General features: G+C 44.8%; 2 protein-coding genes across 4 annotated transcripts in view; one reads left to right on the top strand and one right to left on the bottom strand.

Moving 5' to 3' along the window:
* The first annotated feature begins 478 nt into the window (after positions 1 to 478).
* Positions 479 to 7,179, top strand: ZCCHC9 (zinc finger CCHC-type containing 9). 3 transcript variants are annotated; one of them, XM_080363057.1, is made up of 6 exons: positions 479 to 632; positions 749 to 1,050; positions 2,570 to 2,720; positions 2,999 to 3,091; positions 4,174 to 4,242; positions 5,751 to 7,179. In XM_080363057.1, the coding sequence occupies exons 2-6, from the start codon at positions 763 to 765 to the stop codon at positions 5,864 to 5,866; spliced, it is 717 nt and encodes a 238-aa protein (XP_080219183.1). In that variant the 5' UTR covers positions 479 to 632; positions 749 to 762; the 3' UTR covers positions 5,867 to 7,179. The 3 variants fall into 3 exon arrangements, with proteins under 3 accessions (XP_080219183.1, XP_080219184.1, XP_080219182.1); XM_080363058.1 differs by having other exon boundaries at positions 479 to 1,050; positions 5,756 to 7,179; XM_080363056.1 differs by having other exon boundaries at positions 479 to 1,050.
* Positions 7,180 to 10,426: 3,247 nt separating this feature from the next.
* The window catches only part of ACOT12 (acyl-CoA thioesterase 12), a gene marked incomplete at both ends in the record, with an annotated part of 37,303 nt that continues 35,830 nt past the window's right edge, over positions 10,427 to 11,899 (bottom strand). Inside the window, 2 exons of the mRNA XM_080362191.1 lie at positions 10,427 to 10,561; positions 11,425 to 11,551. Of these exons, the coding sequence (XP_080218317.1) occupies positions 10,427 to 10,561; positions 11,425 to 11,551 (262 nt within the window). The remainder of the gene's footprint in view (positions 10,562 to 11,424; positions 11,552 to 11,899) is intronic.

The raw sequence follows: 11,899 nt of genomic DNA, 5'->3' as shown, positions 1-11,899 counted from the left end.
CGGGGTGCGCACCTTAGGTACAACACCTGGTCTTGCAAAGCCGTTAATAAAACATGCTTTGCTGAGAGACACTGCCTGAGCCTGTTATATTGGGAAGATAACAGTTTCTTACACTGTCACCAGAGGTGAGACCACCACGGGCACGCCGCACTTCGGCGGCAGCGTCAGGAGGGAGGCGACCACCGCATCTCCACACACGCGCTTGGGCGAGGCCGAGAGCCGCTCCCGGGCCGGACTGGCCCCGTCGGGAGACGCCTGCGGCCTGTGCCACACGCTGGCGGTCGGACCGTCCCCACCTGGCGGCGGCAGCTCCTCCACCTCGCTACCGAGAAACGCTCGGCCGTCCCGACCGTGGCCCCGCCTCAAGATGGCGGCGGGACGCGGTGCCCGAGCGACACGCAGCGGCGGGAGGAAGTGGCGCCCGGTCCGTCCCTCCGGCGGCCACGGGGACTCCGCCTCACTTCCGGCGCACGGCGGCGGCCGCTCTGTGAGCCGGTCTCGACTGCCGCGGCGGACTCGGGTGAGCGGCGCCTCCGCGGCCGCTTCAGGCCGGAGCCCCTCTCGGGACGGGCCGCGGGGTCCTAGCGCCGCCGCCGCGGGAGGCGAGCGAGGGAGCGCGGCCGTGAGGTGAGGTGAGGTGAAGGGAGGAGGCGCCTCACACCCCCTCGGTGTCCGGGCCGGAGGAGCCGTCGCTTAGGGAGCGGTGCGTGTGCCGCACTCCCGCGTTCAGCTCCGTGCCTCCCCTCAGGGGCCGGCGCCGCCATGACCAGATGGGCCCGCCGTGGCGGCGCTGCCGCCGAGAAGGCGCTGGCGGCCACCCCGTGGGAGGAGATGGCGGGGCGGGAGGGCGGCCCGGGCCCTCGGCCGGGGAAGAAGGAGCAGGAGAAGAGGAAGAAGAAGAAGAAGGAGTACCTGAACGAGGACGTGAACGGGTTCGCGGCGTTCCTGCGGCAGAGCTGCCCGAGTCGGGAGGCGGCCGAGGCGCTGAGGAAGGACCGGCGGCGGGAGGGGAGGAGGCTGAGGAGGCAAGAAATGAAGAAGAATGCCATGGTGAGTTTTGCCTTGGGTCGTGGGTCTCTGCCTGTGGGTGGCAGCTTGGGGAAAAGCCCCGTGTGGGGATCACACGTCCCTTAGTCCGCTGGCACTGCCTGGAGTTGGGTGAGGAGCTCGGGGCCTGACCGGCTCCAGACTAGGTGTGCTGAGCCACATTTCGAGTTAAAGCGAACAAACAGCGACTTTGAGCACCTTTCTTATGAGGGTAGACTAGGGGAGCTGGGGCTGTTCAGCGTGGAGAAGCTGAGAGGGGATCTCATCAATATTTATAAGTATCTCAGGAGTGAAGAGCATGGGACCAGACTCCTTTCGGTGGTGAACAGGATGAGGGGCAGTGGGCACAGGCTGATGCACAGGAGCTTCCACCTGAATATGAGGAGAAACTTCTTTACTTTGAGGTGCCAGAGCCCTGGAACAGGCTGCCCAGAGAGGCTGTGGAGTCTCCTTCTCTGGAGACATTCAAACCCACCTGGACACATTCCTGTGTGATCTGCTCTGGTGAACCTGCTTGAGCAGGTGGGTTGGACTGGATGATCTACAGAGGTCCCTTCCAACCCCAAACATTCTGTGATTCTGTGATTTCAGCTCAGATCTTAGACTTCAGCACAGCTCTTCTGTTTCAACATTGTTATTGCCACCCTCTGATGAATTTGCAGCCCCTCTTGTCTACTGGGTGAAACTATTTCAGTGCATTTCTATATGTCATTCATCAGTACAATGTTTCTGCTGGTTTGGGGCCCCCTTCTGCAATATCTTCTTGATAGTTGGAGTGAGATCTCTGGCAGACTCTAATAAGACTGTCTAAAAGCAATTATCTCAGCACAGACTTAGGCATTCAACATAAAACTTCTGCTGAATGTAACCTGGGAACATACTAAAGTGAGTTACTGCTAATTACTCCGAGATATCTGATTTCTTTATGTGTAAATTGTAGAGCTGATGCAGCATTGCTTATATTTACCTGTGCATTTATTGCAGCAGTACTTAAAGAGCTGGGGGAACTGTGCTGTAGTCAAAATCAAGTATCATCATTCATCCAGAGCAGTCAGCCATCAGTGTATAAATACCCCGTATAGAGTGTTGTTGGCGAAAGGAGAAAAGTACCCATAATAATATGGTTTAGTGGCTTTGGCCACTGACAGTTACTTTGTGACAGAGTACGAGATCTCTTTTGTCTGGCTTTTTTTTCCCCTGAGGAGAAAATCCCTTGATACATTGACCTTCTAAAAAGGCCAGGAGACCTTAGTAGCCTGGGATTTTCAGGTCTTTGAGTGCTATTCACAGAATCTTGTCTTTTTATGTTAGGGCAACATCAAATCTCAACGCTAGAGATATGTATCTGATAACATCCTCAAGGCTGCAGGCAAGAGAATTAATGGCTTAGTAAGAGTCAACTGGGTATAGGTGATAATCAGATAATAGGAGTGACTGGATTCTTTTGTAATGTCAACCATAAGTGTTGTGTTTTGCTTTGTGAGCTATGAAAATGTGTGTAACCCAATTTGTATTTTCAAAGGTATGTTTCCACTGTAGAGAACCTGGCCATGGTGTTGCTGATTGTCCTGCAGTGCTTGAAAGTCAAGATATGGGTACAGGGATCTGTTACCGGTGTGGATCCACAGAACATGATATCAGCAAATGCAAAGCAAAAGTAGACCCAGCAGTTGGTATGTCTCAGAAATTTGTATTTTTCTAGATGCTTTGTCTGGGTTTTCTGACTACTGAAGTCTAAGCTTTATGTTTTAGTAATTTAACTGTTCTGAGGATATAAATTAATATGTCTAAAGGAATACAATATCATAACAATGAACCTAAAAGCGCGAGAGACAGTATAGCATTTATAGTGTAATAGTGCAGTAAAATATTGTCCTTATAGTGTGTCCACAGTTGTCTGTGACTTTGTGAAGTTTTTAATGTGAATCATAAACTGTATGGGATTTTGCAGGGCCATTTCCGTATGCAAAATGTTTCATCTGTGGTGAGATGGGTCATCTGTCAAGGTCGTGTCCAGATAATCCCAAGGGATTGTATGCTGAAGGTGGGTGTACTAATTTACTAAAACCAAAGCACATTTTTGATACTTACGTGACACAGAGTAAAGTAACATTGAAAGTGAATGAGGATTTGATTGAAAAGAGTTTCCGAGTATCTTTTACTTTTGGTAAAAGCGGATTAATTCTGGGAAATTTGGTGTTAATATTGATTACCTAGCAATTTCTAGTTTGTAAGTTTAGTGGTAAACAATGAGCTGAGATGGAAAGTGTGATAACTGGCTTGTGCTTGCAATATTGAGAGGCACACAAAGAAAATATCATAATGGGCTGTATGTATGTAGTCAGTGTGTATTTAAATGTAAATATACAAAAGTATGATTTAAAAACATACTCTCACACTCCAGGTTAACATTTTGGGATGTGTTCACGCAAAAGCTCTCACTAGAAAGAGGATGGTTTTAGTTTAGGTGACTTAAATGAGAAATGTGGTCCAGGTTTAAAGATTTCACTCAAAATTCTGTTCTGCCTGATTGCTGGCATTAACAAATTGCACTCTGTATCCTGTTGTCTCCCAGTACAAACTTGAGTCTGTCAGACTCAAAAGGGTGGTCTTACAGCACAGTTAAGTTGGAAGAAAAATCACTTTGAGCGCTTGGATCTTGGGTAGAGTTTATATTTCATACCTCAGTACCTGCAGCTGGATTACCTGCCTCTCAAGAGCACCTGTTAATTTCAGAAGTTCCTTTGAATTCAGCTTGTTTCTCAAAATGAGAGCTTCCAGCAAATCAGAAATATTCAGTATGTGGTGACTGGAATTCATAGTATGTGATGTTTTACAGAGCAGTGTGATTACAAACAGCTCTGTCTGTCCTTCAGAGACACACAGACGGGAAGCTGTGTTTGCAGCTTCCAAAGCTGGCCGTGTAGCTCCTCCATGATGTCCTATTGTTGTGCCAAGGAGTTCAGACCTGTCTGTGGGGATGTTTCCTTGTCTTATGTACAACTTGCCACTACAGATAAGTGGAACAAGGTTTTTCAATATACATACAAGAGCAAAACACTGTAGGAGGGTTGTTTTGTGTTTGTTTGTTTTGCCTGGAAGGGTAACAACCTTCTCTCTTAACAGGTGGCAGCTGCAGACTTTGTGGCTCTGTGGAGCACTTCAGGAAAGACTGTCCGGAAAAACAGAACGCAGGTGAGATGCAGGAGAGGGTACAGAGTGGAGTTTAAGTCCACAGTTGTGTATATCTACTGCTTTGCCTGGCTTTGGTCAGGAAAAAAGGGTTTGAGAAGAAAACTTTCCTTGGGGAGTGAGTGCTTATTATGAAGGTGAATGTGGAGGAGGCATTAGGTTGCAATGCAAAACTTGAACTTTCTGTTAAAAAAAGAAAATGCAGCTTGTGGGTTTCTGAAGATAATATGAGCTCATGTGTATTTGCCCCCCAGTATTTATGCTGCTGTTCACAACTTAGCAGCTGTAGAACAAAACTGTGGCTTTTTGATGATTTATCTGTGGTGGAACTGAATATAGTTGCATGGTGGTGGTAGGGGCAACATGTAAAAGCTGCAGATGCAGGGCAGTGTTCGAGTCATTGAAGACAGGAGATCTGTCCAGCTGGATTCACAAACTAATAAACTGCTTGCTTACATGTTCTTCAGTTAGATGTGTGGGTGGAAAAATTACATTATATACAAAAAAAAACCTGGTAAGCATCAAAAAAGGATTTGAAGAATGATTCTGTTACTGAGGTGGAGGCACATTTGTGCGTTTTTCTGCTCCATTTGTATGACTTCTAGAACTCCTCAGTTAATAATATGCCACTTTTGACTTGACAACTGATGTGTAATTTCCCAAGGGACATCTTAGTTGATGTTTCAAAACTAGTATTGCTGGTTAAAAACAGTTGAACTAATTTGAACTGTGACACCATTAGTAAGAATTGAAATCAGTCTATATTGTGCCAAAGTACTTTTAGATAGACTACAGAAAGACAGCAGAGCTAGCAAAGAGGTTGAGGCACTACAGCTTGTAATTTATTCAGCTGGAGTTATTTGGCCTGCTTTAATATACAGAAGTTAATACAGGTAAACATTGAGTTATCTCTGTGACATTCTTGATGTGGTTTGGTTTTTTGCTGTCAAAATCAGATTGGCATTCAGAAAAGAAGTATCAGTTGGTTAACTGTTTTCTCTAGGAAAGGGCTGTGAATTGGTATAAGTGGCATTTAAACAGCAAGGGGATGATGTTGATTATATGCAGGAGTGTGAGCTGAGAGCTGTAAATTTTGCTCTGTTGTGCCTCCTCAGGCTTAGTTTTTTCATCTGAGTAATAGAGAAGGTCTTTGCTTTATATCTAGAGGTGCTTGACATATTCTGATATCTTCATCGTAAGAGTTATTGGGACTTAATGTGAGAGCTAATTTATTGCCTGCATTCTCTTTGAATGTTTCTTTGGACAGTCAAACAGGAATGAACACATAGTAATGATTTCAAACCTGGGCAACCTGCATGTGGGAAGGGAGTTTAGAAAACACCACACGCACACAAAAGTTGAGGAGAGTTGTCTTCAGAGCTCGAACTAAACAGACAGATCTTTGGTGAATTAATGATAGGCCCTCATGGGCCAAATCTTCCTCAAAAGTGAAAGTTTTATACAATGTTAACGCTTAGCCTTTCCGCAATATCTTGTCTCTCACTCTGCAGATCAGGTTACAGTTGGGCGATGGGCTGTTGGAATGAGTGCAGATTATGAAGAAATCACAGAAACGTCAAAGCTGCAAAAACCGAAAGTGAAAGTACCCAAAGTTGTTACTTTTTGAAGGCCTCTTGACTCTAAACCTGTTATCCTGTACTGCTTCTCTCCAGAGTACTGACCACGCTGAGTGGATAACTCGTTCCAGAAAATCAAACAGACTGCCACTGTGGCTACATTATTTCTTTATCCCCCCTCATTTTTCCAGTTTGCCTCCCAGTCTTGCCTAGCTTACTGAAAAGCTGTGAGCAACAGAAATACAGCGAGCAGGTATTTTATTTTTATATATCTCCGCCAAAATACAGCGGTAACCGAAAAGGATATGTGCATTTTGCCACAGGGGTCTATGACCACTGGATTTTGGTGTCGGTATTGTTACCTTAAGAGTGATGCTTTTTCATGTTAGGTATGAACACAATCATGCTGATCTTAATAATAGTATTTCTCTGTTTCTCTGAAAGAGACTGTGGGTATTTCCTAAAGACTCTCTTTGGTTTCTGATCTGGTTTTGTCTTCTTTTAGAAATGGGTTTCTTGCTCTATATGTGCCAGCCTGAACAGTCTCATGGTGAAGCTGTCAGGTATGGCCTGCAGAGCTTGAGAGCACAATTCCCGCTACTCAGCTAAATGTGTATGTGCATTAACGTGATAGGTTATGCATGTTAGGTTGTTTTGAGTATTCGTCCTCCAGCAGAAATGGAATCATGCTGTTCCTCTGCTGTCCATGGTAACATACACCCAAAAAGACTTGGAGAGCAAGTGAGCAGCTTGCTTACTTTCTGTACTTTTTTCAAGGAGCGCGTTCAAAAGTCTTGGTGAGCTGGGAGTGAACTTCGTGTTACATGTGTGTGCTTACTGGCAGATTTATTTATTTTTAAATGGAGACTGCAGCCTGAAAAACTGATCTGTATTAACAAAGTCACAAAACCAACTGAAAACAGAGTTCCTACAACAGCTCTGCAGGTGCTGTAGTAATTCAGCGCGTGCAGCCAGTGGCAGTGGGTTTTCCCTTGTGCCTCATCATCTCACCCAAGATGAACAAGGAAACACAGTGTTTTTGGAGAAGTGCAGCTCGAGCTCATCCCGCAGCACAAGCTGCACAGTGATAAACCTATTGCTGCTAAGGATTGATTTATCCTTTTATTAAAGTGTCCCAATGGTCCATACATCGCCTTGGTGAGAAGATGGAACATGAGATAGCAAGCTTGCGCTCAGGATAGGGTTTTGAGGTGCTTTAGACCAGCCACAGAAACAGTGGATTTGGAACATCCTTTTTTTACAGGGAAAAAAAAAAAAACAAATACAGGAATTTAATTGTGTGGATATATTTTATATTTGTACATGTTAATTATTTTTAATAAAATGCAGCTAAAGAATGCAACAGTTGGAGCTCTTATTTTAGGTTTCCTGGTTCTGCTATGGATACAAAGGCACATGAAGTTGACTAAGATAGGCGATGTATGCTCAGTTTGTAATAATCAGAGCACACGTTTAAATGGGGAAGAGGAGTGGATGAAATCAAGGATTAATTACACAGTTTTAATTAACTATTGGATTAAAGCTCAAAGCAATATCCCTTTAATGTGAACGTTTTGCAACAGGCATTTATCCCAACTTAAAAGGTGTTTCCATTATATGAGTAAATATATTGTTTAGAAGGCATCTTTTTAGATTATTTTCTGTCTTTAAAAACTCTCATATTTTAACATGTTCGTTACCTGTAGGATGTTGAAGCCATGCCTGTTGGCTTTCCCAGTGGCACCAGTACATCCCAGATCAGGGGCTGGTGTGGGGAGTGTGTTGTGTCGGTTGTGGCTCAGGATGCAGCCTCTCCTCCCAGGGATGCAGTCACCTGCTTGTGCTACTGCAACCTGAAGCAGAAGCGGCCCTTAGACTGCTGAGTTACACGGAGGAAAAGAAAATTCACTGTTTGCTTGCCACTGCTGATCACTGTCACTTTGCTCGGCAAAAGGGACTGCCAAAACCAGAGTGATGCAGGGCAGCTGTAGCAAAAAAATTCCACAGGAAGCAGTGGATTTGCCTTTGTTCTCAGTTCCAAGCATCATACCTGTTGCTTTGATCCATCTTGCACTTGTCAGGCTGCTACACCTGCTTGCTGCTCATTTGTCCTCTGAGAAAAATAATGGACTTTGTCAGACTTGTAAATTGCCGTGTAAATGCAACAGCTGTTCCTAGGTAATTTCACACGTGCTTGCATGGGGCTGGGAGCATGTACAACTCCCTCTTAGGATCATAGAGTAGTCTGGGTTGGAAGGGACCTTCAAAGGTCATCTAGTCCAGCCCCTCTGCAGTGAGCAGGGACACCCTCTGCTTCAGTGACTGCTGAGGAAGACGAGTCACTGAAATGCTTGTGCTACGCTCTACAACCACTGCACTGGTGAGTGATCTTCAGTCGCTGTTGGACAAAACTGCTCGTTAAATGCACCCACTCATCCCCTTCTACATGATTTCACAACAGTACGTGTAGTTGGAGACATTCAAAACCCGCCTGGACATGTTCCTGTGCGACCTCACCTAGGCGTTCCTGCTCCAGCAGGGGGATTGGACTAGATGATCTTTTGAGGTCCCTTCCAATCCCAAACATACTGTGATACTGTGATATTTAGAGTTTAAGCAAAGTTTGTGTGCTGGAAACCTTGTTTTAGAGGTTTCACTGAGGCTGGTAAACTACAATCCTTGTCAAGAGGACACTCTTCCTGTGCACCCACAAAGACAGGTGGTGGCTGCATGTGAATGCGGCTGGGCTTTGCAGTGCTTTGCACTTCAGTGGCCAGCATCTCAGTGCTGGGGGCAGAGGGCATGAGCTCAGCAAATGCTAATATCTCAAAAATGCCAAATGCTGTTCTCTAGATAGCCTTTGCAGTGACCCCACGGCTGAGTTCAGTGTGTACGTGGCTCCAAGGACAAGTTCTAAGCTGCTGCACAGGGAGTCACCTTGATAAGAAACACTTGGTGCAGGCAGCGTTTGGGCTCTTTCTCCCTGGTGTGATGTGTTGATTCAGAGATGAACATTAGGTGTCTCTATTCCCTAAAAATTGGGACCGCAGAGACTTTCCTGCCCACTCAAGAGCTTCTCTGCCATCATCTGCACACAGCAAGTGTTGGCAAGACTCTTAAGAGCAGAGCTGCCGGTCCACAGAGGTGGCCTGGACCCTTCCGTGGCCAGCTGGGCTAGAAGGAGGCGAGCAGGGCCTTGGTGGGTTTCATGCTCTGGAGAGGGCTGCCCTGAGACTGCTGTCCTTAGGCCCTAGGCAGAGGTATCGCACATTACCCACCTGATAAAAATGCTGATCCAAAATCAGGACCTGCATCTACAGTCTCTCCTCCAGAGCCAATGACCAGGACCCACTTCACTTTTTTTGCTACTAGTGCAAAGATATCCCCATGTTGTATGCCACGCAGCGGCCACCCTTTGCTAGGCGTAGAAAACAGTGGCTGATTTCACCGGCACTTTGGCTCAGGCCAAACCAGCTTTGTTGAGTGGCCAGGTGACTCTCGGTGCTGGTACACCCAGCTTCTGTTCCGGGACTCCAGCTGCTCTCTCCTCTGCTGCACTTGTTAGACACGCCATATGCAAAACGTGCAGGCGTGTCTAACCTGTAAATCAATGATGAAGGCTTAGATTTGGTCCCAGGTTAAACTGAAGATGTACTTAAGACCAGAGTCCTAGACCACTCAGATGCAAATAAGATAAAACAGCACTGCTACAGTTCACACACTTTGATTCTCGTAACAGCCCTGCATTTACATTACAATCTAACTGCTTGTTTTGTTTTGTTGTTGTTGGTTTTTTTTTTAAGGCTCTTTTGAGCAAAAATAAGAGCAGAAAACAAAGTAGCCGCACCACAGTAAAACCTCTGAAACTGTTCTCTCTTCATCTGTGAGGGAGTGGATCAAAGAGTCTTACTGTTCTGCATCTGCTCAATGATACCAGAACAGTCTTCCTCAGAGCTTGCCAGTGGGAGACCAGGACACTTCTGTACGAGGCCAACAGCCCCCATTGTCACGACCAGAAATACCGTAATAAAATTTAATGTGGATGTGTAATCTCGGAAACAATAATTTACTGGAAGTCACGGATAAACTACAAGTGTTAACAGATAAATTACAAACATTAGCAAACGCTATCTTACAAAGGGTGTAATCTACATATAACGGGTGTGCAAGAACCTGGACAACCAGGTCAGACCACTGGGTAAGCGACTTGGTAGCATCACTTCTCTGCAAATTAGCCAGAGTGGTATTTACTGAACTAAAACTGGCTGGATGTCATTACATTCAATATGATATTAAAACAGTGAAATAGTATCTTGAGCTACAGCTCTACCTGGCCAAATTCTGGCTCCATTTATATAAAATTAATCAATGCAAACAAGAGTGGAATCTGTCCTTTAATCTTTTTAAAATTAAAAATTGAATTTAGAGCCTAAAGCCTAATCTTAATTTGATAGAAAATGCTTGTACTAGGTATTCTCAGGCTCAAGCCCAATATTGGCTACATGATCCAAAATAAGTAACTGTAGAAAGTCGATGAACACGCATGCAGGAATTTTAACCGGTACTGGTTGACAATCTTCAGAGGTCTCTTCACAAATCTGTTCTTATCTTTAGGACTTGCTGCCTTCCCGCTCCAAGAACTTTATACATTCCAAAGCAATGTCTTCAATGGCTTTTGATGAGCCAGTAAGATTTGCAGCTAAGTACGGCATTAAACCTGATGCCACTTGATTGAAGTAACACACCTGTTTAAACAAAAATAAATGAAACAAAAAAGCCTATGGATTGCAATAGTTGGCTATTTTTTACAGAGCCTAGATGAGTGTCAGGGTTTTTATGGATGCAAATAGAAACACATAGTGCTTCTGAAACTGAAGGTGATAATTACCAAAAAGAGTGTCCCTTTTTTACAGTATTTCAGTGATCTCAGCATCATCACTACTGCCAGGTCCTCAAGCATGTAGGTAAATGGACACAGCAGTGCAGCAAGAAACATTATGTATAACCTCTAAAATAGATGTGCTTGATGAACAAAGCTGTTGCCTGAAAAAAGAATCCCAGCCCCTGAGAGCTGCTGAATGTTTTCAAAAATATATTTTCTTAAATGAAGAAGTTACAGCCTTCTCATGGAAAAGAACAAAAGACAAACATTGCCATGGGTCCAGAGATGGGATTCAGATTGCATAATTTTTGACATACAAAAGATAAAGTCCAGCATTTGATCTAAATTAATTCCTTGTCCTTCCTCTGTAGTCAGTGGGAAGAGATGGACACCATGGAAGAGCAGTTTAACATACACCTTCCAGAAATGTATTTTAGGCTTGAATGGATGATTCTCTGGAGGTGCACGGCTTAGTTTAGATTTCATTCCAGACTTTCAGATTGGCCAAAAAACTATGTGGACTAAAGAATGTCTTTATAACCACACTGTAGATCTGGGGAAACTGACTATTATTTTTGTTTGGTTTGGGTTTTTTGGTATTTTTTTGTTTTTTGGTGGGGTTTTTTTGTTGCATTGCTGCTACTGTTCTAGACTGTCAGCTCAAAGGAGGTTATATGCAGATGTACAAGGAAAGGAGTCACAGCTGAGGTCTGCAGAGCTGCTCACCGTACAGTTGCTGTTGCTTTCACTGTAGATCTGGAATCCAGCACAAAGGATCTCACTCCTGCAGTATCCTGGAGAAGGTGGCACAGAGGTGAGGGTAACTGATTTTACAGCTACCACATAGGGTTCGCTGCAGAGCAAGGGGAAGAATCAAACATTTCTTCAACAAGATATTTAAAAGTATACTTGCAAATGACTACAGAGTATGCACGGCTATACCAGATATGTCATATACGCCAATCAAGAAGACTTCTGTGGAAAACCACTGAACAATCATCCATGTACATCCCCCTTTTATTTAGTTATCCTGCTCTCCATAACTCACATTCACAGACTCAGGGCCTAGGAGCCACTTAATAAGAGGCCTTAGAGTGTGGCCCCAGCAAAAGTAGACATGATTCAGTTCCCACATGCTGGGGAAAAAAGCAAGCACAGTGCAGAATATTGCCTTTTAGAAGCAATGTCCTGTTAACATGAG

The sequence above is a fragment of the Nesoenas mayeri genome (genome assembly GCF_963082525.1).
Source record: "Nesoenas mayeri genome assembly, chromosome: Z".
In the NCBI taxonomy this organism is placed as follows: Eukaryota; Metazoa; Chordata; class Aves; order Columbiformes; family Columbidae; genus Nesoenas; species Nesoenas mayeri.
This window is presented reverse-complemented; position numbering and strand designations above follow the sequence as displayed.

Excerpts from the sequence above, each read along its gene's own strand:
- ZCCHC9 (XM_080363057.1), top strand. The coding sequence starts at position 763 with ATGACCAGATGGGCCCGCCGTGGCGGCGCTGCCGCCGAGAAGGCGCTG. Across the intron at positions 2,721-2,998 it reads AAAAGTAGACCCAGCAGTTG|GGCCATTTCCGTATGCAAAA; the intron begins GTATGTCTCAGA and ends GGGATTTTGCAG. Across the intron at positions 3,092-4,173 it reads CAAGGGATTGTATGCTGAAG|GTGGCAGCTGCAGACTTTGT; the intron begins GTGGGTGTACTA and ends CTCTCTTAACAG.